At 42.9% G+C, this 22,222-nt stretch overlaps 1 protein-coding gene across 1 annotated transcript in view; it reads right to left on the bottom strand.

Moving 5' to 3' along the window:
* The window catches only part of SDK1 (sidekick cell adhesion molecule 1), a 363,835-nt gene that overhangs the window by 305,500 nt on the left and 36,113 nt on the right, over nt 1–22,222 (bottom strand). Inside the window, exon 9 of the mRNA XM_064295981.1 lies at nt 10,262–10,398. Coding sequence (XP_064152051.1) covers nt 10,262–10,398 — 137 coding nt within the window. The remainder of the gene's footprint in view (nt 1–10,261; nt 10,399–22,222) is intronic.

The raw sequence follows: 22,222 nt of genomic DNA, 5'->3' as shown, positions 1-22,222 counted from the left end.
TTACTTTTTTCTTACCGATTGGTAATAGGCTGCCACCACTGTATTTTACAGTGGAATATCCTAGTCCAGCCCATGGGAAACATGCAGGGGTTCAGCTTGAGAACTAAGGTAGCCTTTCCCAAGTATCAGTGTTCCATGGAATCTCATGGTACTGGATTAGATGAGTACCTGGATTTCTAATATCAAGTGATGCCGATTCACTCAGGCTAAAGTATAAATTAAAACAGACAAAATCATGCCTCTCATATAAATGTAAAATGAACATGTGTCAAAGATTTTCATTAACCCATCCGTTAATGAGGAAGCCAGTAAGATGTTACAACTGTATCAAAGGAGAACTCAAACAATACATACATAGAGATAGGCAGGAATGCTAAAATGAATTTACAAATAGACAACTGGTCAGTATCTACAGGGAAGTAGCCAACTGTATTTTACCAGACAAAATTTATTTGCATTTATATGGACAAGAGCCATTTGCACAAGTTTTCTACAATTTACAGTTGTAAAATAGCCCAAAGACAATGAAAAGAGCAGGCTCCTAGAGAATCATATAACCCTTAAGGGGGTTAGATGAGACACCAGTGATCTTTTTCTTGGTCAGCTTCAAATTCTCTCACAATTTAGTCTCCCCCTTGTGGTCATAATAATCTCAGAGTAAAATTATTCTCCATCTTTTAGGGAGTGAGTGAAGCGCTTTTGCTATCCATCATAACTCTCAGCCTGTTTATAAAATGGTAGAGTGGGGTTTTCACCATTGAGCCATCAAGAGTCCCTGTACCATCTCCACAGGGGAATTCCCCCAGACTCCCTCACCCTCCACCTGCCCTGACCCTCAGAGCAGATTTCAGCTCATCAGGCTGCCCTGCCCTGCCTTGGTTCTGGACCTTGTGCCAGCAAGGTGAACACTGCCCACTCCTCTCTGAGCCTCCAGCTGAGCAAAGAGGCCCCTGGAACAAAAAACACATCACACTTCTACAGAGAGATTAACTCCAGGTGCCTGCAGAGGGCCAAACATATTCTCCACACAGGGCTTAACTCTATTCAAGCACTTGGACAAAGGCTTGGTTCCGGCTCCAGAGTTCCGCTCCATAAAGCACTGAAGAGGCACTTCTGCGATGGCTGGGATGTCGGAAGGGCAGGTGTTACTAAGCACCGGTCTCTGCCATTAAGCTCCTCAGTGTGGCCCTGCAGGCGCCATGATTTCCACAGAATGGTGTTCTAATCAGCCTACCAGGAGGCATTGCCTGCAAAGGGCATCCAAGTAGCTGAACAAACGGACTGATTGGATGGGGTTACCCAATATTGCCCACTCACACAGTGCTGAATGTGGACCAAATATAATTTTTATCTCAGCGTACTTACTGGGAAGCTGTTCTTTCAACCATAATTCGCCAGCGTGTTCAGCTGCTTCTTAAGGGCACTAATTCCTAATAAAAGTGCCAGCCAGCCAGACCACTGGCCCAGAAAATCGTGCAGGTCTTCCTATTGGCTTGGGCAGAGATATACAAACAGTCAGCTAATAGCAGCACAAGCTATTTAAGCAAAGGTCACAGCCTTTAGTGGTTGAAATCTGTACCAGCCCAGAGATAACCATCTTATCCACTTTAGATTCTTCACTTGATAACACCTACATCCTACATTAGTGGCTCCAAAGGAAAAACAACTGGGAATCCTGTCCAGCTCCAGGACAGGGCCAGCCAGGCTCAGAGTTAACCTGGGAGTTAACAAGGGACCAATGAGCCTCTTCATCACTTTCTTTGAGAGAGGAAGCCATTCAACACCTACAGAGCTGCCCAGTGCTTGTCAGACACTGTGTTGGGGACCACAGATACAAAGAGTACTAATACATGGACCCTGCATTTAAAGGGTCCCTGCTAGAAGACAGTCATATAAACCAATGACTATTGTATAATGTAAGAAACCCTCATCGAGGAATGATTATAATGCCATAGGAACCCTGAGGAGGGAAAAGTTCATCCTACCTGGGTGTGATGGGGATGTGGGTCAAGGAAAGCTACGGAGAAAAAGTGATATTTGAGTTGGAAGAATTCCCCAGGCAGATATTATCACACGACCCTCTCCCCCTGCAAGGTCCCTAACCCACCAAGCTGCAGTCCCATTAGACAATGTGTTGTTTCTAAGTATGCCTTGAGGCTGACACTTAGGGGCCTTTACTGGTGCTGTCCCCCTGTCTTCTATCTGGCTTGGGTCTCCTGCCATCCCTTTGAAGGCTTTCTCTGATTTATTCCCCATCGCATTCTAAGGCAGAGCACTCCCTCTCTCATGTGTGCCTGCAGCACTGTGTATGTACCCGAGCAAAGGGCACTTATTACATGGTAGGGAGTCCCCGAGTGCAAACAGTGCAAACGGTTAAGCACTCAGTTGCTAACCAAAAGGTTGGCAGTTCAAGTCCACCCAGAGGTGTCATTGAAAACCCTACGGAGCACAGTTTTACTCTGCATGCATGGGATCACCATGAGTAGGAATCAACTCGATGGCAACTGGTTTGGTTTGGTTCTTCTGTGCTAGGGTGTGCTGATGGGTCTGACTATCCCCTTGTTCTTAATGAGTAGACACTAATCTCTTCCTCTCTGCATCCCAGCTCCCAGCCAAGTGTCTAGTACAGAGCAGATGCCCACTAAAGAGTCATTGTTGAATGGACAAGTGAATGAATGGGTGAACAAATGGACAAACAGTAGTACATACAATTGCTTCCTATTTAGGCATGCTGTCTGGCTGGAAGAACTCATGACTTGTTCAGAAAATAGTTGGCATGGCATTTTGAAGCAATGCCATGTTTTATGTAAACTGGGGCACCAAGCTAGAACGTTTCCCCTTTGCAAGACGGTCTAAGACACTGAGTCCATCAGAGGGGATGCTCCCTGAGAAATTCATTTCAATGCACTTGTTGAGGGCCTAATAAGTGGTGGAGACTGGGGCTACAACAATGAATAACACACAGTCCCTGATCACAAGGATACTGTAGCCTGACAGATCACTGTCGAGGTGAATATTGTCAGATTTCTGCAGGCAAGAGCTTGGCTCCTGTCACCTACTCTCCATATAGATGGCTGGCAAGTCCTATTTGGCTCAGACTACAGGCCTATCAGTACAAATCAACTCGATGGCAATGGGTTATATGGGTTGCAGGCCTATGAAATCCTCAGAAAGAACTTACCTTCCCACAAAAGTTACTGTAATAAGTCATGCCAGTCCCTTCCGTCTTCAATCAGAGTGGCTAAGACAAAACCAAGGTGGATGTCTGCATGCAGGCCTGTTTCTACCCACATCCCACCCTCTCTGTGAGGCAGAGTCTGATCAGCAGCCAGAGATGTCCCCAGGAAGAGGGATGGGGACTGGGCACATGGCTCCTCATTCTCAAACAGAGCTCAAAAAGGAAGCTGCCGTAGCCAAGGGTGTAAATTTAGGAACCCGAGAAATGGAAACCAAGATCCTCCTTTGGGGTCTCCCTTGGTGAGCGGGGTTGGGTGGCTCCCAATTCCAATAAAGGCTCTGTAGATTCACAGAATGGCTGCCTTCAATGCACACAGACTGAAACCAAAGAGCTGCTGGCTGCCTGTGGTTCACTCAGCGCCGTGCCAAAGGGCAAGAGGGAAGATCCAGCTCCAGGAACCACACAGCTGGAAGAGCTTGTGTTGGGTCAGACTGCCCTGAGTGGAATTCCAACATCAGTACCTCCAGCTGTGTGGCCTGGGGAAGTCACTTACACTCCCTACCCCTCAGTGTCCATAGCTGTCAGTGAGAACACAAGCAGTGCCTGCTATGGTATACACAGTGCTAGGGTCAGAAGGGGGAATCTGTCATATGAGGGGAAGACACAATTAGGAGTGTGACCCTAAAACTCCCCAACATGTTTTCTTCTTTTCAAAATGGGCAAACAAGAGATTGATATATCTAATGACATGATGAACCTCTAAGTTCTTCTCTTTCCTCTGCCTACCTCCTCCTTCTCATGACTTTGTTAATGACTTTGTTTTGATCTAATGATAATGATTTAGTTGTGTTCTGTTTGGCCACCTGTGATTTACGGACCCCCCCCCCCCCTTTCCGTCCCCTGCATGGAGATTAGAGCCCAGGTGTCTGACATGTATATCTTTAGCCTGATAAGGAGATGTCTGACATGTATCTCTTTAGTCTGATAAAGAGTCTCTTGTCACTATCTTATAATGAATAACTTCCTTGGCCATGCCATCTGAGGGCTACAAAGACACTTCTAACCCCTATAAAAATTCTATATAAGCTCTAATGTAAAATTGCCTTTTGGGACTCCATAGAGACAGTCTGCATTACTGTCGGATCTCTGGTGGTGTACATCTCCTAAATAAACTTTCTCACTCTTTCTGACTTGGAGTACTTTTATCAGCTCGACTGCTCCAGGGCACCAACCCTAACCAGGAAACAGGAGAAACAAAGTCAGCTAAGTCCATAAGTACAGGAGGAGTGTACAGGTCAGGATGAGCGTGTGAAGAGCCTTAGCAGAACAGCTGGATATTTCTGCCAGCAGAAGTAGGCAGGGCCATAACCCGAAAGGTTGCATGGGAGGCTCACAGGGCGTGAGTTTAAGATGGTAGTGGTGGGGGAATAATGTGGAAAAGGGTAGCGAGAACAGTAGCCCAACTTGAAGAAGGTAACCAGTGTCACTGAACAGTACACGTAAAATTTGTTGAAAGGGTATAGCTTTGGCTGTGTTGTTCATGTTGTTATTGTTGCTGTGTGCCATCAAGTCGATTCTGACTCATAAAGACCCTATAAGGCAGAGTAGAACTGTCCCATAGGGTTTTCTAGGCTATGATCTTTATGGGAGCAGATCACCAGGTCTCTTTCCTACTGAGCAGCTGGGTGGATTTGGATGGCGACCTTTAGGTTAGCAGTTTGTATATGCTTTTGGCTGTGTACACTTTCATCGATGAGAAGAACAAAAAATTAAAACAAACAAACAAATGGAACGTGCTGAACCCTCTGGAAAGCATGTCTCAATCTGTATATAGATAAGTATTTAAAGATTTCATTACATAGGGGTTTCACGAATACAGGCATAACTCAGAGATATTGAGGGTTTAGTTCCAGACCACTGCAATATAGCAGATATCCCAATAAAGCAAGTCACATGAATTTTTTGGTTTCCTAGTGCAAATAAAAGTTATGCTTACACCATACTGTAATCTATTAGGTGAGCAATAGCATTATGTCTAAAAATGTACATACCTTAACTAAAAAATATGTTATTGCTAAAAAATGCTAACCATCATCTGAGCCTTCAATGAATTGTAATGGATGGGGGTGGCTATGGCAATTTCTTAAAATAAGACAATGACTAAGTTTGCCATATCAATTGACTCTTCCTTTCACAAAAGATTTCTCTGTAGCATGTGATGCTGCTTGATAGCATTTTACCAACAGTAGGAACTTCTTTCGAAATTGGAGTCAATCTTCTAAAACCCTACCGCTGCTTTATCAACTAAGTTTATGCAATATTCTAAATCTTTTGTTGCCATTTTAACAATGTTCACAGCACCTTCACCAGTAGATTCCATCTTGAGAAATCACTTTCTTTGCTCATCCATAAGAAGCAACTCCTTGTCCATTGAAGTTTTATCGTGAGATTGTAACAATTCAGGCACATCTCCAGGATATACTTCTAATTCTGGTTTTCTTGCTATTTCCACGACATTTGCATTGGAGTCTTGACCCCTCAAAGTCATCCATGAGGGCTGGAATCAACTTCTTCCAAACTCCTGTTAATGTTGATATTTTGACCTCTTCCCATGAATCATGAATGTTCTTAAAGGCATCTAGAATGGTGAATCCTTTCCAGAAGGTTTTTAATGTACTTTGCCCAAATCCATCGCAGAAATCACTAGCTACGGCAGTTGTAGGCTTACGAAATGTATTTCTTAAATGTTAAGACTTGAAAGTCGAAATTACTCCTTGGTCTATGGGCTACAGAACGGGCATTAAAACAACATTAATCTCCTTGTACATCTCCATCAGAGCTCTTAGGTGACCAGGTGCATTGTCAATGAGCAGTAATATTTTGAAAAGTTTTTTTTTTTTTTTTTCCTGAGCAGTAGGTCTCAACAGTGGGCTTAAAATTTTCAGTACACCATGTTATAAACAAATGTGCTGTCATTCAGGTTTTGTTGTTCCATTTACAGAGCATAGGCAGGGTAAATGAACATAATTTTTAAGGGCTCTAGGATTTTTGGAATGGTAAATGAGCACTGGCTTCAACTTAAAGTCCCCAGTGGCACTAGCCCCTAGCCAGAGAGCCAGCCTGCCCTCTGAAGCTCTGAAGCCGGGCGTTGACTTGTCCTCTCCAGCTGTGAAGGCCCTAGACGGCCCTCCTTCCGATACGCAGCTGCTCTGTCTGCATCGGAAACCTGTGGTTCAGCGCAGCCGCCGTCATCAGCGACCTTAGCTGGAGCTTCTGATAACTTGCTGCAGCCTCCACGTCAGCGCTTGCTGCTTCGCCATGCACTTTTTTGTTCTAGAGATAGCTTCTTTCCTTAAACCTCACGAGCCAACCTCTGCTGGCCTCAAACTCTTCTTCTGCAGCTTCCTCACCTCTCTCAGCCTTCTAGAATTGAAAGGGGTTAGGGCTTTGTTCTGGATTAGGCTTTGGCTTAATGGAATGTTGTGTCTGGTTTGATCTTCTATCCAGACCACTAAAACTCTCTCATATCATCAGTAAGGCTATTTTGCTTCTTTATTATTTGTGTGTTCACTGGAGAAGTACTTTTAATTTCCTTCAAGGACTTTTCCTTTCCATTCACAGCTTGGCTAACAGTTCGGCACAAGGGGCCTAGCTTTTGGCCCATCTTGGCTTTCAACAAGACTTCCTCGCTGAGCTTAATCATTTCTAACTTTTGACTGAAAGCAAGAGACATGCGACCCATCCTTTCACTTGAACACTTAGAGGTCACTGTATGGTTACTAATTGGCCTAATCTCAATATTGTCACGTGTCAGGGAATAGGGAGGCCCAAGGAGAGGGAGAGAGATGGGGGAATAGCTGGTTGGTGGAGCAGTCAGAACATAAACAACATTTATCAGTTAAGTTTGCCATCTTATATGGGCCCGGTTTTTGGCACCCCAAAATTATTACAATAATAACATCAAGGATCACTTATCACAGATCACCATAACAGATATAATAATAATGAAAAAGTCTGAAATATGAGAATTACCAAAACATGACACAGAGACACGAACTGAGCATACGCTGTTGGGAAAATGGCACCAGTAGGCTTGTTCAATGCAGGGTTGCCATAAACCTTCAATTTGTGAAAAACGCAGTATCTGGGAAGCACAATAAAGTGAAGCACAAAAAGATGACGTGTGCCACTATGAAGCTTTATGAACTTATCTCTGTGAATAAGTGTGCTTACACATCATGGAAGCATGAAATACTCTCAATATAAGGAACTGTTCACACAGTGTGTTTGAGTGCTTTTTTTGGACATAACATTTATACAGTTATCTCCATGAAATGTGTGTTTCACACTCTGGGAAGCATGTAACAAATCTCTTTTTAGGGAAGTTTAAAAAAAAATTCGTTAGATGGGTTTTTGTGTATATAATGTTTTAACAAACTTTCCTAAGCAAAACTCAGTGAGCTATACCTGCTGGAATGCAAGCCACATGCGTTTATAGAAAAGTCTACAAAAATTTGATTAGAGAGGGGTTTTGTAAATATAAAGATTTACAAACTTATCTTTGTAAATGAATGTGCTTACAACTCCTGGAAACAAAAGAAGGAGGCAAGGTCAAGAACACAGGTGGAGTTTCATGGAGTCAGATTTCAGTAAGGGTAAGTGGGGAGAGCACCATCCATGGCTAGCTGTCCTAACAATAGGGACCTCTTTATAACAATAGTATCATATGGGACAAATCACAAGCCAAAGAAACTAACGATCATTAAAGCCAGCCTATAGGTGGTCTGGCCAGCTCTACCTTACATGGGGGAGGCCTGGGGAGGGAGTCTGGAAAACAGGATGAGATAATAAGGAGGAGTCTAACATAGACACTAAAGGGTGGAATTGAGCTGACATACTTCAGCGAAGAGGCCATGGACAATGGAAAGGTAGCAACACAGCCTGTGAGTGCTCCAGGCCAGGGAGCTGGCTTTGAGATGGAAGACATGGCCATCTGGGGAGCCAAATGCAACCAGCACGGTGGGCACAGGTGGAGCCAAGAGCAGAGTGAGCAGGGTAAGCCAAGCTGGTCAGGAACCCAGGACTGTGGGTGTTCTCAATGCAGTCAGAAGCTCTGCAGGGTTCGTACAGGGGTGTGATATGGTTCTATTCCATTTTAAGAGGATGAGTGCCCTTGCTGTGTAAGTAATGATTTGGAAATAGACAAAAGTAGAAGTAGAGGACAGCTGGAAGCTGCTGCAGTTGCTCTGATAAGAGATCATGGGGCTCTGGAAGGTGGAGGGCGGGGGCAGGTGGCAGTTGCTCCCAGAGCACAAGCTAAAGGACTTTGGAGAAGGGGTGGAGGCAGGAGCTGGTACTGTGCAGACTTCTGCAGCACAGCAATGGCTGGCACCGGCACTGGGATTAGAACAGCTGTGTGATGAGCTGAGAACAGGGCTAGGGTTAGGGAAACAAGAATCAGCAGATGTAGTTTGAAGAAGTTGAGTTTGAGATGTCCATGAGACAACCAGATAGAGATGTCAAGTAACAGCGTGCAGTATGTGATCCTGAGGTCTGGGATGAAAACACAAATGTGAGTGTCATCCAGGAGAAGATGCTGTTTTTTTTTAAATCATGGGGCTGTGTGAAATTTCGGATAGCCCTGATGGCACAGTGATTACGCACTCGGCTGCTAACTAGAAGGTTGATGATTCAAACCCATTGGTCACTCGGCACAAGAAGGATGTGGCAGTCTTCTTCTGTAAGGATTACAGCCTTGGCAAACCTATGGGACAGTTCTGCTCTGTCCTACAGGGTCATTATGAGTTGGAATCGACTCGATAGCAATGGTTTGGGTTTTTTTGGCACACGAGATTTCCTGGGGGGAAGACTGTGGGCAGGGCAGTGAGGAGTAGCCAGGTGAACCCTGTGGAATATGCCACCCTGCTGGCCAAGAAGATGAGGGACAGGGGCCAGCAAGGTTGGAGGAAAGCAGAAGCTGCTGGGAAATCCATGGAAGAAGAAGGTTGAATGATGAGGGCAAGAATGACGGCGTGAAATGTCGCAGGGAGATCAGGGAAGGTAAGGAAAGACACAGGCCCACTGAACACTCAGCACAATGTCTACCCCAGAGAAAACAGCCAAAGATGTTGTTGTTATTATTACTGCTGTTGTTGTTGTCAGGTGCCATCGAGTTGGCTCAGATTCATAGTGACCCTACGTACAACAGAACCAAACACTGCCCGGTCCTGCACCGCCTGCACCGTGCTTGCAGGCGGTTTCAGCCCATTGTTGCAGCCACTGTATCAGTCCATCTTGTTGAGGGTCTTCGTCTTTTTTGCTGACCCTCTACTTCACCAACCATGATGTCCTTCTCCAGGGAATGGTCCCTCCTGATAACATATCCAAAGTATGTGTGAGGAAGTCTAGCCATCCTGCTTTCTAAGGAGCATTCTGGCTGTCCTTCTTCTAAGATAGATTTGTTCTTTCTTTTGGCAGTCCATGGTATATTCAATACTCTTCACCAATGCCGTAATTCCAAGGCATCAATTTGTCTTTGATCTTCGTCATTCATTATCTAGCTTTTGCATGCATATGAGGTGACTGACAACATCATTCGTTGGGTCAGGCACGCCTTAGTCCTCTAACAACATAATTGTCATTAATGTTATTATTATTGTTGGCCTTCATATTACCTGTCCTGTTGTTGTTATTAATATTATTATGATTATCTCTCATGTCAGCCCCAAGTGGGAGGCATTACTAATCCACTTTAAAGTTCCCCCCTAGGCACAATGGTGTCCTGGGCACCTTTGCTTGGGGCAACTTGTGTGGACTGAGTGAATGGCCATTCTGTTGGGCCTTGGCTCCCAAATCCATGCCCTCACAATAGGCGCCATAACTATTTCTTCTCTTTCCTCTCCAGGCCCCATACTGCCTTTTACCTGTTCTAAAGCAAGATCTCTCTTTAACTTGAAAGCCCGCAAAGCATCCTCATGTTTTACTAGTTGTTCGGGTTCTGAGCCAGAAGTTAAGGTTAAGGATATTGACAGCACAGATGGAAATCTCATTATTGTCCATGGTGACAATTTCGTGTCTACTTACTGTTCTCTGAGACCTCCACAATGTAATAAAGGACAGGGCTGTTTCCATCAAAGGGTCGCACCCAGGAGAGCGTGACAGTGTGGCTGTGGGAAGCATTCAGGCTGGCCAGGAGGTTCTGGGGAGGATGCGGGAGCTCACTTGAATAAAAAGGAATGAAAAGCAAAAAAAAAAAAAAAGCAGTCAGACTTTCAGCATTGATTTGCAGTCAGAATTCATGGTTAGCCTGGGTCCTTACCTTAAACAGCCCTCGTGTGTCATATTTTGAAAACGAAAGACATCAAACATTCCCCAGACACAAATACTAACCACCCCCAACAAACAAAAAAAAAATGCAAGCCCCCCCGCAAAAAAACTTACCTATTCACAATGTCATTTTGTGTTCAGCACATAATTTGGTTTAGTCCATATGGTAGCCACTAATGACACCGTTACTTCAGTCGGGGGAGGGGGTGCCAGTTTTACACAGTATATTGTTTAATTGAGAAAACCTGGTCAACAATTTGTTTTTTACAACTTGAAGCTGGAAAAGTAGTGGAACTGCAGTAAACAATATAGACAGGAAGAACCCTGGCAGCAGAAATGGTTATGCACTCAGCCACTGACCAAAAGATTGGCGGTTCAAACCCACCCAGAGGCTCTCCAGGAGACAAGACCTGGCAATCTGCTCTCAGGTCTACTCTGTCACATGGGGTCACTGCGAGTCGGAATTGACTTGACAGCACCCCCAAAACAACAACATATAAACAGGAAAAGTCTGGGAAAATGCAATTTAATCTGGAAATGTCCAACACGGGCCATATGGAACCACTAGCCACAATGCCCATATGTCTTCTTAGACAACACAGCTGCTTCATTTATTGGCAGCACAAGGTTATATTGTCATTCTGTCTTCTGTTGGGTAACAGAGACACAAGGGAAGCACTCTGAGGGGAAACATGGTGAAAACACTCACTAAAACCCCACGGAAATGGCAAATAACACATCAACGAGGCTATAAAATGGAAATGCATTTAAAGCAAATAAATTCTGGAAAGAAGTTCCTGATAGAAAAAGGTCTTTACTGGGATTTACTGGTGACGGTGCTACAAGACCCAGCTGCGGAGTTTCTCCCAATAAGTTCTACGACCTTAAAATCATAAGCTGTCAGAGTCCAGCATTTAACCTTTACATTCCATAAATCTGGGAGCAGGACCCTCTTTCGTGGTCGCTCTGGTCGGCTGCACCTTCGATAAATGTCCTCCAGGAGCACTGGGGAGAAGGGATGCTGAGGGTGACCCAGCTCACCCACTAACTAGTTTCTGGTCTCTCTCAAACATCAATTACTGCTGACCCACATAGGTCAGAACAAAAAGCCATAATTATACTCGATATTTTTAATTAAAAAAATGTACTCATTACACTTTGAAATTTATGAAGTTGTTCTGTGGTTGCAGCTACCTAAGAAACACAGCACCCTCTAGCCCACGCACACCACTTATAAACAAACTAATATTTCTAACGTGGACGGCGACTTTATATTAGGATGATAAAGAATAAATTTGAGTCTTGCAATGTGGCCTTGTTTTCTCTTTAATTGTGAATTAAGTTTTAAATCAGAAAAGGAGCTGCTATTTTTATCTTAGTTCTCCAACAACCCAATCTCTGTTAGGTTTCTGATAAAGCCCAACAGGGAGGAAATTGCCAGAGTAAAAATATCTATCCTATTTCTCACGAGAGTCACATTTCTCCTTTTTTTCTTTTTCCAAAATCTGGTCTGAAACCAAACCAAAGTTGTTGAAAATAGTCCCACTTGAAAACAGACTAGGAATCAACCTAGATGTTTTTGTTGTTGTGTGACATAGAGTCAATTCTGACTCATATTGGCCCCATGGGACACAGTAGAACTGCCACATAGGGTTTCTTAGCTGTAATCTTTACAGGAGCAGATTGCCAGGTCTTTTCTCCTGCGGAACTGCTGGACGGGTTCACACTGCCCACCTTCTGGTTAGCAGTTGAGTGCTTAACCATTTTGCCACCAGGGTCCTGAATAAACCAGGATAAAGATATCGAAATAAGATATTCCCTAAAATATAAGATTTTCTGACACAAGAAACATGAACTGGGAAGCAAAGCACACATACTCCAAAAACCAGAAGACAACCCATGGCGACCCACATGTGTCAGAGTAGAACTCTGCTCCATAGGGTTTTCAGTGGCTGATGTTTCACAAGCAGAATTCCAGGCCTTTCTTCTGAGGCACTACTGGGTGGACTCGAACCACCAGCCTTTCAGTTAGCAGCCAAGCACTTAACCATTTATGTACTAAAAAAAAAAAATGTACTAGACCCTGAAAAATCTATACGTCTTGGAGAGCTCATGGCATCCCACAACCGGGCAGGAAACAACTTCAACAACATCGTTGGGAGTTGGCAATGAGTCAGGTATCATTCTTCCCATCAAAAACAGAGCTCTGATTTGTTCACCCTTTTTCTCACTCAGTGGTGCACAGGACTCTTCACACTCAGGTATTGCCCCCCGCCCCGTGACAATCTAATTAGTCACTAATCTCACCTATTGTAGCAAGCCTCTGCTCCATCCCCCAGCCAGCCCTTGCTCAGCATCACCAGCTCTCCCCATGTCATGACTTGGAACCGTCCTGACCGTCCTGGTTCCTGCCTCTCCCACCTGCAAAAACCCACCCCACTGTCCCCAGTATTTCACTTCATTTTTGGTGGAAATATACACAGCTAAACCCGTTCTCATTCAACAGTTTCTAGACATAATAATCAGTGACACTAGTTACATCCTTCACGTTACATCAACATTCTTGTTATTTCCATTCTAGTTGTTGTACTCGCATTGACTTAAACTCTCTGCCCCCCAACCTCCTCATCTATGCTTTAGAATAACTATTGTCCATTTGGACTTACAGAGATGATTTTTTTTTTCTTAATAACTTTTATTAAGCTTCAAGTGAACGTTTACAAATCCAATCAGTCTGGCACATATAAGTTTACATACATCTCACTCCCTACTCCCACTTGCTCTCCCCCTCTTGAGTCAGCCCTTTCAGTCTCTCCTTTCTTGACAATTTTGCCAGCTTCCCTCTCTCTCTATCCTCCCATCCCCCCTCCAGACAAGAGTTGCCAACACAATCTCAAGTGTCCACCTGATATAATTAGCTCACTCTTCATCAGCATCTCTCTCCCACCCGCTGACCAGTCCCTTTCATGTCTGATGAGTTGTCTTCGGGGATGGTTCCTGTCCTGTGCCAACAGAAGGTCTGGGGAGCACGGCCGCCGGGATTCCTCTAGTCGCAGTCAGACCATTAAGTTTGGTCTTTTTATGAGAATTTGGGGTCTGTATCCCACTGATCTCCTGCTCCCTCAGGGGTCCTCTGCTGTGCTCCCTGTCAGGGCAGTCATCGATTGTGGCCGGGCACCAACTAGTTCTTCTGGTCTCAGGATGATGTAGGTCTCTGGTTCATGTGGCCCCTTCTGTCTCTTGGGCTCTTAGTTGTCGAGTGGCCTTGGTGTTCTTCACTTTCCTTTGCTCCAGGTGGGTTGAGACCAATTGATGCATCTTAGATGGTTGCTTGTTAGCATTTAAGACCCCAGACGCCACATTTCAAAGTGGGATGCAGAATGATTTCATAATAGAATTATTTTGCCAATTGACTTAGAAGTCCCCTCAAACCATGTTCCCCAGACCCCCGCCCGTGCTCCGCTGACCTTTGAAGCATTCATTTTATCCCGGAAACTTCTCTGCTTTTGGTCCAGTCCAATTGAGCTGACCTTCCATGTATTGAGTGTTGACTTTCCCTTCACCTAAAGCAGTTCTTATCTACTGATTAATCAATAAAAAACCCTCTCCCTCCCTTCCTCCCTCCCCGCCTCGTAACCACAAAAGTATGTGTTCTTCTCAGGTTTACTATTTCTCAAGATCTTATAATAGTGGTCTTATACAATATTTGTCCTTTTGCCTCTGACTAATTTCGCTCAGCATAATGCCTTCCAGGTTCCTCCATGTTATGAAATGTTTCAGAGATTCGTCACTGTTCTTTATTGATGCGTAGTATTCCATTGTGTGAATATACCACAATTTATTTACCCATTCATCCATTGATGGACACCTTGGTTGCTTCCAACCTTTTGCTATTGTAAACAGAGCTGCAATAAACATGGGTGTGCATATATCTGTTTGTGTGAAGGCTCTTGTATCTCTAGGGTATATTCCGAGGAGTGGGATTTCTGGGTTGTATGGTAGTTCTATTTCTAACTGTTTAAGATAACGCCAGATAGATTTCCAAAGTGGTTGTACCATTTTACATTCCCACCAGCAGTGTATGAGAGTTCCAATCTCTCCGCAGCCTCTCCAACATTTATTATTTTGTGTTTTTTGGATTAATGCCAGCCTTGCTGGTGTGAGATGGAATCTCATCGTAGTTTTAATTTGCATTTCTCTAATGGCTAATGATCGAGAGCATTTTCTCATGTATCTGTTGGCTGCCTGAATATCTTCTTTAGTGAAATGTGTGTTCATATCCTTTGCCCACTTCTTGATTGGGTTGTTTGTCTTTTTGTGGTTGAGTTTTGACAGAATCATGTAGATTTTAGAGATCAGGCGCTGGTCGGAGATGTCATAGCTGAAAATTCTTTCCCAATCTGTAGGTGGTCTTTTTACTCTTTTGGAGAAGTCTTTAGATGAGCATAGGTGTTTGATTTTTAGGAGCTCCCAGTTATCTGGTTTCTCTTCATCATTTTTGGTAATATTTTGTATTCTGTTTATACCTTGTATTAGGGCTCCTAGGGTTGTCCCAATTTTTTCTTCCATGATCTTTATCGTTTTAGTCTTTATGTTTAGGTCTTTGATCCACTTGGAGTTAGTTTTTGTGCATGGTGTGAGGTATGGGTCCTGTTTCATTTTTTTGCAAATGGATATCCAGTTATGCCAGCACCATTTGTTAAAAAGGCTATCTTTTCCCCAATTAATTGACACTGGTCCTTTGTCAAATATCAGCTGCTCATATGTGGATGGATCTATGTCTGGGTTCTCAATTCTGTTCCATTGGTCTATGTGCCTGTTGTTGTACCAGTACCAGGCTGTTTTGACTACTGTGGCTGTGTAATAGGTTCTGAAGTCAGGCAGAGTGAGGCCTTCCACTTTCTTCTTCTTTTTCTGTAGTGCTTTGCTTATCTGGGGCTTCTTTCCCTTCCATATAAAATTGGTGATTTGTTTCTCTATCCCCTTAAAATATGACATTGGAATTTGGATCGGAAGTGAGTTATATGTATAGATGGCTTTTGGTAGAATAGACATTTTTACTATGTTAAGTCTTCCTATCCATGAGCAAGGTATGTTTTTCTACTTAAGTATGTCCTTTTGAATTTCTTGTAGTAGAGCTTTGTAGTTTTCTTTGTATAGGTCTTTTACATCCTTGGTAAGATTTATTCCTAAGTATCTTATCTTCTTGGGGGCTACTGTGAATGGTATTGATTTGGTTATTTCCTCTTCGGTGTTCTTTTTGTTGATGTAGAGGAATCCAAGTGATTTTTGTATGTTTATTTTATAACCTGAGACTCTGCCAAACTCTTCTATCAGTTTCAGTAGTTTTCTGGAGGATTCCTTAGGGTTTTCTGTGTATATAATCATGTCATCTGCAAATAGTGATAACTTTACTTCTTCCTTGCCAATCCGGATACCTTTTATTTCTTTGTCTAGCCTAATTGCCCTGGCTAGGACTTCTAGCACGATGTTGAATAAGAGCGGTGATAAAGGGCATCCTTGTCTGGTTCCTGTTCTCAAGAGAAATGCTTTCAGGTTCTCTCCACTTAGAGTGATATTGGCTGTTGGCTTTGCACAGATGCCCTTTATTATGTTGAGGAATTTTCCTTCAATTCCTATTTTGGTAAGAGTTTTTATCATAAATGGGTGTTGGACTTTGTCAAATGCCTTTTCTGCATCAATTGATAAGATCATGTGGTTTTTGTCTTTTGTTTTATTTATGTGATGGATTACATGAATGGTTTTTCTGATATTAAACCAGCCTTGCATACCTGGTATAAATCCCACTTGATCAGGGTGAATTATTTTTTTGATGTGTTGTTGGATTCTATTGGCTAGAATTTTGTTGAGGATTTTTGCATCAATGTTCATGAGGGATATAGGTCTATAATTTTCTTTTTTTGTAATGTCTTTACCTGGTTTTGGTATCAGGGAGATGGTGGCTTCATAGAATGAGTTGGGTAGTATTCCGTCATTTTCTATGCTTTGGAATACCTTCAGAAGTAGTGGTGTTAACTCTTCTCTGAAAGTTTGGTAGAACTCTGCAGTGAAGCCGTCCTGGCCAGGGCTTTTTTTTGTTGGGAGTTTTTTGATTACCGTTTCAATCTCTTTTTTTGTTATGGGTCTATTTAGTTGTTCTACTTCTGAATGTGTTAGTTTAGGTAGGTAGTGTTTTTCCAGGAATTCATCCATTTCTTCTAGGTTTTCAAATTTGTTAGAGTACAATTTTTCATAGTAATCTGAAATGATTCTTTTAATTTCATTTGGTTCTGTTGTGATGTGGTCCTTCTCGTTTCTTATTTGGGTTATTTTTTTCCTTTCCTGTATTTCTTTAGTCAGTCTAGCCAATGGTTTATCAATTTTGTTAATTTTTTCAAAGAACCAACTTTTGGCTTTGTTAATTCTTTCAATTGTTTTTCTGTTCTCTAATTCATTTAGTTCAGCTCTAATTTTTATTATTTGTTTTCTTCTGGTGCCTGATGGGTTCTTTTGTTGCTCACTTTCTATTTGTTCAAGTTGTAGGGACAGTTCTCTGATTTTGGCTCTTTCTCCTTTTTGTATGTGTGCATTTATCGATATAAATTGGCCTCTGAGCACTGCTTTTGCTGTGTCCCAGAGGTTTTGATAGGAAGTATTTTCATTCTCGTTGCATTCTATGAATTTCCTTATTCCCTCCTTGATGTCTTCTATAACCCAGTCTTTTTTCAGGAGGGTATTGTTCATTTTCCAAGTATTTGATTTCTTTTCCCTAGTTTTTCTGTTATTGATCTCTAGTTTTATTGCCTTGTGGTCTGAGAAGATGCTTTGTAATATTTCGATGTTTTGGACTCTGCAAAGGTTTGTTTTATGACCTAATATGTGGTCTATTCTAGAGAATGTTCCATGTGCGCTAGAAAAAGAAGTATATTTTGCAGCAGTTGGGTGGAGAGTTCTGTATACGTCAATGAGGTCAAGTTGGTTGATTGTTGTAATTAGATCTTCCGTGTCTCTATTGAGCTTCTTACTAGATGTCCTGTCCTTCTCCGAAAGTGGTGTGTTGAAGTCTCCTACTATAATTGGGGAGGTATCTATCTCACTTTTCAATTCTGTTAAAATTTGATTTATGTATCTTGCAGCCCTGTCATTGGGTGCATAAATATTTAATATGGTTATGTCTTCCTGATCAATTGTCCCTTTTATCATTATATAGTGTCCTTCTTTATCCTTTGTGGTGGATTTAAGTCTAAAGTCTATTTTGTCAGAAATTAATATTGCTACTCCTCTTCTTTTTTGCTTATTGTTTGCTTGATATACTTTTTTCCATCCTTTGAGTTTTAGTTTGTGTCTCTAAGTCTAAGGTGTGTCTCTTGTAGGCAGCATATAGATGGATCGTGTTTCTTTATCCAGTCTGTGACTCTCTGTCTGTTTATTGGTGCATTTAGTCCATTTACATTCAGGGTAATTATAGATAAATAAGTTTTTAGTGCTGTCATTTTGATGCCTTTTCATGTGTGTTGTTGGCCATTTCATTTTTCCGCATACTTTTTTGTGCTGAGGCGTTTTTCTTAGTAAATTGTGAGATCCTCATTTTCATAGTGTTTGACTTTATGTTAGTTGAGTCGTTACGTTTTTCTTGGCTTTTATCTTGAGTTATAGAGTTGTTATACCTTTTTGTGGTTACCTTATTATTTACCCCTATTTTTCTAAGTAAAAACCTAACTTGTATTGTTCTATATCGCCTTGTATCACTCTCCATATGGCAGTTCAATGCCTCCTGAATTTAGTCCCTCTTTTTGATTATTGTGATCTTTTACCTGTTTACTTCCATGATTCCCTGTTATGTGTATTTTTTTTTTTAATTAATCTTAATTTGTTTGTTTTTGTGATTTCCCTATTTGAGTTGATATCAGGACGTTCTGTTTTGTGACCTTGTGTTGTGCTGATATCTGATATTATTGGTTCTCTGACCAAACAATATCCTTTAGTATTTCTTGTAGCTTTGGTTTGGTTTTTGCAAATAGAGATGATTTTTTTAAAAGGGCAGAATACTCACGGGTAACAATTTCAGAGTGACCCTTCTTAAATGCAGATGCTGCTCCCCGGCCTGTCCCTCCCATGGCCAGGTGGCCAAGGCCCCCCACTTCGACCTCCCACATCGGACACTGTTCTGAAAGCACCAAACACCGCAGCCCTAATGAGGACCTGCGGCACCTGAGCTGAGCTATCCCGTGAGCTCTGTGTGTCCAGGAGGCTGTGCCTGTGGTCTGCTGGGCCACAGATCAACCTCAAGGTCCAATCAGCCTCTAAGGCAGAGTCTCTCCTCTCTGAAGAGCTCTGGACCTTCAGCTCACCCTTCATTCTTGAGCAGAGTCAATCAGTTCTATCTCTTGGCACCCTCTGCAATGTGTAAATTTCCCAGTTCAGCATGTAATTGGGAGCCTTGCAGCCCATCATACTGTGCTGCATTTGTTTATAGATTGGCCTCCTCTGCTGCGGTGTGGATGCTGTTCTCCTCGGTCTCAGCACCTCCAATGCCTGCCATGGGGTTTTTGGTATTAGCTGCCGTTGCGTCAGCTCCAACTCATGGTGACCCCATGCCAACGAGATTGGATTGTTGTGATCTACAGGGTTTTCATTGGCTGATTTTTGGAAATAGATCTCCAGGCCTTTCTTCCTAGTCAGTCTGAGTCTGGAAGCTTCACTGAAACCTGTCCACTATGGGTGACCCTGCTGGTCTTTGAAATACCAGTGGCATAGTTTTCAGCATCAGAGCAACATGAAAGCCACCACAGTATGACAAACTGACAAGATGCGGGGAGGGAGAGGGAGGAGGGAGGTACACTTAGAAATGATTACTCTTACAGGTCAGTAGACAACTTCTTTTTTGGAATTGGAGTGTTCTATAGAGTGTTTTGTGGTCCAGTTCACACTCATTTAGCAGAGGTCTCTAGCTGATCAATATCACCCATATTAGCTCATAACCTGTTGTCACCGAGTGGATTCTGACTCATATCAATCCCATGTGTTACTGACTAGAACTGTGCTCCATAAGGTTTTCTTGGCTGTAATCTTTACAGAAGCAGATCACCAGCCCTTTCTTCTGTGGTGTGGTGGGATGGATCTGAACTGCCAGCCTTTAGACTGGCAGCCAACTGCAAACTGCTTGCACCATCCAAACTCTTATTTAGCTCATAAAGACCCTGTAAGATAGGATGCCCAGTACCTGTGCCCTCCCTCAGGGCTCGCTGACTGCTACTCATGACTCAATGCTAAGGAGTGCGGTTCCTGGTTGCCCTCCTCCAGAGTTAGCACACGTAACAGCAAAACGAGATTGGGGAATGAAAAAAGACTTAAAAAAAAAAAAAAAGACTTAAGCACTTCAAAAGCAAAGCAGCCTTGAGACACTTCGGGTAGGCACCGAGCCCTACAGGTTCTGCATTGCCAAAGACATCCCTGTCTAAGCTGCATCTATAAACAATGAGCTTTGTACTGCTGCCCAGAAGGTCCACTTCCCTGGTCTATGGTCATGCCAGGCACAACAGCCCAAGACAAAATGTGATTTCTACACACAGCATAGACTCAGGGTTGGAAGGAAATTTCCTAGCTTGAGCCTCTGCCTTACTTGACCAAAAAAGGCAACTAAACCCATTGCCATGGAGTCAGTTTTGACTCATAGCAACCTTATAGGACCGAGTAGAGCTGCCCTTGGGTTTCCAAAGAGCAACTGGTACATTTGAACTGCCTATCTTTTGGTTAGCAGCCAAGCTCCTAAGCACTGTGCCACCAGGGCTCCGTGAAAATCCCCTGTAAAGCATCTTTTAGGCCCCATATCACCTGTTTAGCAATGCAAAGAACTTTGTAATACATATCCTACCTGGCAACAGTTTCTTTAAAAGATAAGCTTTGGTTATCTGAAAATTAAAGGTGCGAGAGAAATACTTGACTGAGCATCAAGGACGGATAAATGAGGCTCTAATGTATTCTGAACCTCTTTCAGGAAATCTTATCTAATAGCAGAAGATTGCATCTTGGCATCCCTCTGCCAATTTTGAAAGGAGATAAATGGTCTGCAGAGTTACTCCCCGAGGGTGATATGCAGATGGAGTGACAAATGGAAAAGACTGGAGAACAATGGCAACACAGCCCAGTGTGGCATCACTCTGTGATTTAAAGGAAAAAGGAGGGACATTGCCACCAAGCAAATTATACCATCAATAATGTCAGAAATTAACAACAACAATAAAACCAGACTGCATGGGAAGGAGATGAAGCGAAGCGTGTTTGAGAAAAAGTTTCAAAAAAGACTTAAGAGAAAATAATTGGTAAAATCATGGCTGTCAGGGGGAATTGCTTTGGCAGAGGAGGATCAGATAAGTATTTTTTCTATATAAAAAGCACTGCCCCTTTAACGCACAAATAATGGCTTGGTCAAACCCATCTTCTGTGACTTCTCTCTGAAGATGAAGATGATGAGGACTTGCTAACTCTTTCGAAACAGTATTAAATTGCTCACTCCTTATTATGGCTTTGTCAGAGGTCGTTTTATTGAAACAAATCTCCTCAGTGCCTTAGGGTCCACGTCTTTCAGTTGGCTCTGTAAATTAGGTTTCCTCTCCACTCCAGAATCCAAGAACAAATGGGTTTCTGGTTTCAGGAGGGAAGATGCAATGCTAATTGGGCCTCTAAGTGATTTAGCAATTAATCAATCTATAAAGCCCCAGGAGCCGGTACCTCTGGTGTGTTCAATACAAAAAGATGCTTTGGGGTTACCAAGTCATCCCAGAAGCCCAGGCCTGCCCTTCAGGCGCTCGCAAACTACTTGGAGAGACACACCTGAAACACTGGCCACCTGTGTGTAGTTCCTTTACAGGCAGCATCCTGGGACCATCTGGAATTGCAGAAACCTCCCCCCTTTCCCCCGTTAGAAAGAGAAATAAGATGGACCCCTCACCAGTTACCCCTCCCCATCTCAGTGATGCAAAATATGCAAACCCTTTTTATCCTGGTAAGCAGAAAGAGAGTTCCAAAAAAAAAAAAAAAAATTGTCGTCAAGTCTATTTCAAGGCATGGTGATTCCTACAGGACAGAGCAGAGCTGCCCCATACAGTTTCCAAGGCTGTAATCCTTATGGACACAGGCTGCCACGTCTTTCTCCCTAGGAGTGGCTAGTGGGTTCAAACCTCTGGCCTCTCTGGCCTTTTGGTTAGCAACCAAGTCCTTAACCATTGCACCACCAGGGCTTCTAGAGAGAGACTTAACCAACAAGAGCCAAACCAGTTGTCGCCGAGTCAATTCCAACTCATGGTGTGTCACAGTAGAACTGTGCTCCATAGGATTTTTTGGGTTTTGTTTTTTGGTAAAATATACACAACAAACATACACCCATTCAAAAATTTTTACATGTACAGTCCATTGACAGTAGTTGCATACTTCATTTCACCTTGTGTCACCATTCTCCTAACCTCTGCCCATATTATTTCACCACCATTAACTTAGGCTCTCTGCCTCTTAAGGTTCTTGTCTGAACCCCACAGGATTTTCAATGGATGATTTTTTAGAGGTAGATTGCAAGGCCATTCTTACTAGGTACCTCTGGGTGAATCTGAACCACCAACCTTTTGGTTAGCAGCCAAGCACTTAACTGTTTGAGCTACCCAGAGACTCTGGAGAGAGATTTTCTCAGACATTCATTAATTATCTACTGTGTACCTGGCACTG

The sequence above is a fragment of the Loxodonta africana genome, chromosome 12 (genome assembly GCF_030014295.1).
Source record: "Loxodonta africana isolate mLoxAfr1 chromosome 12, mLoxAfr1.hap2, whole genome shotgun sequence".
Taxonomy (NCBI): domain Eukaryota; kingdom Metazoa; phylum Chordata; class Mammalia; order Proboscidea; family Elephantidae; genus Loxodonta; species Loxodonta africana.
Note: the sequence above shows the minus strand (reverse complement) of the source record. Positions and strands in the feature narration are given on the sequence as shown.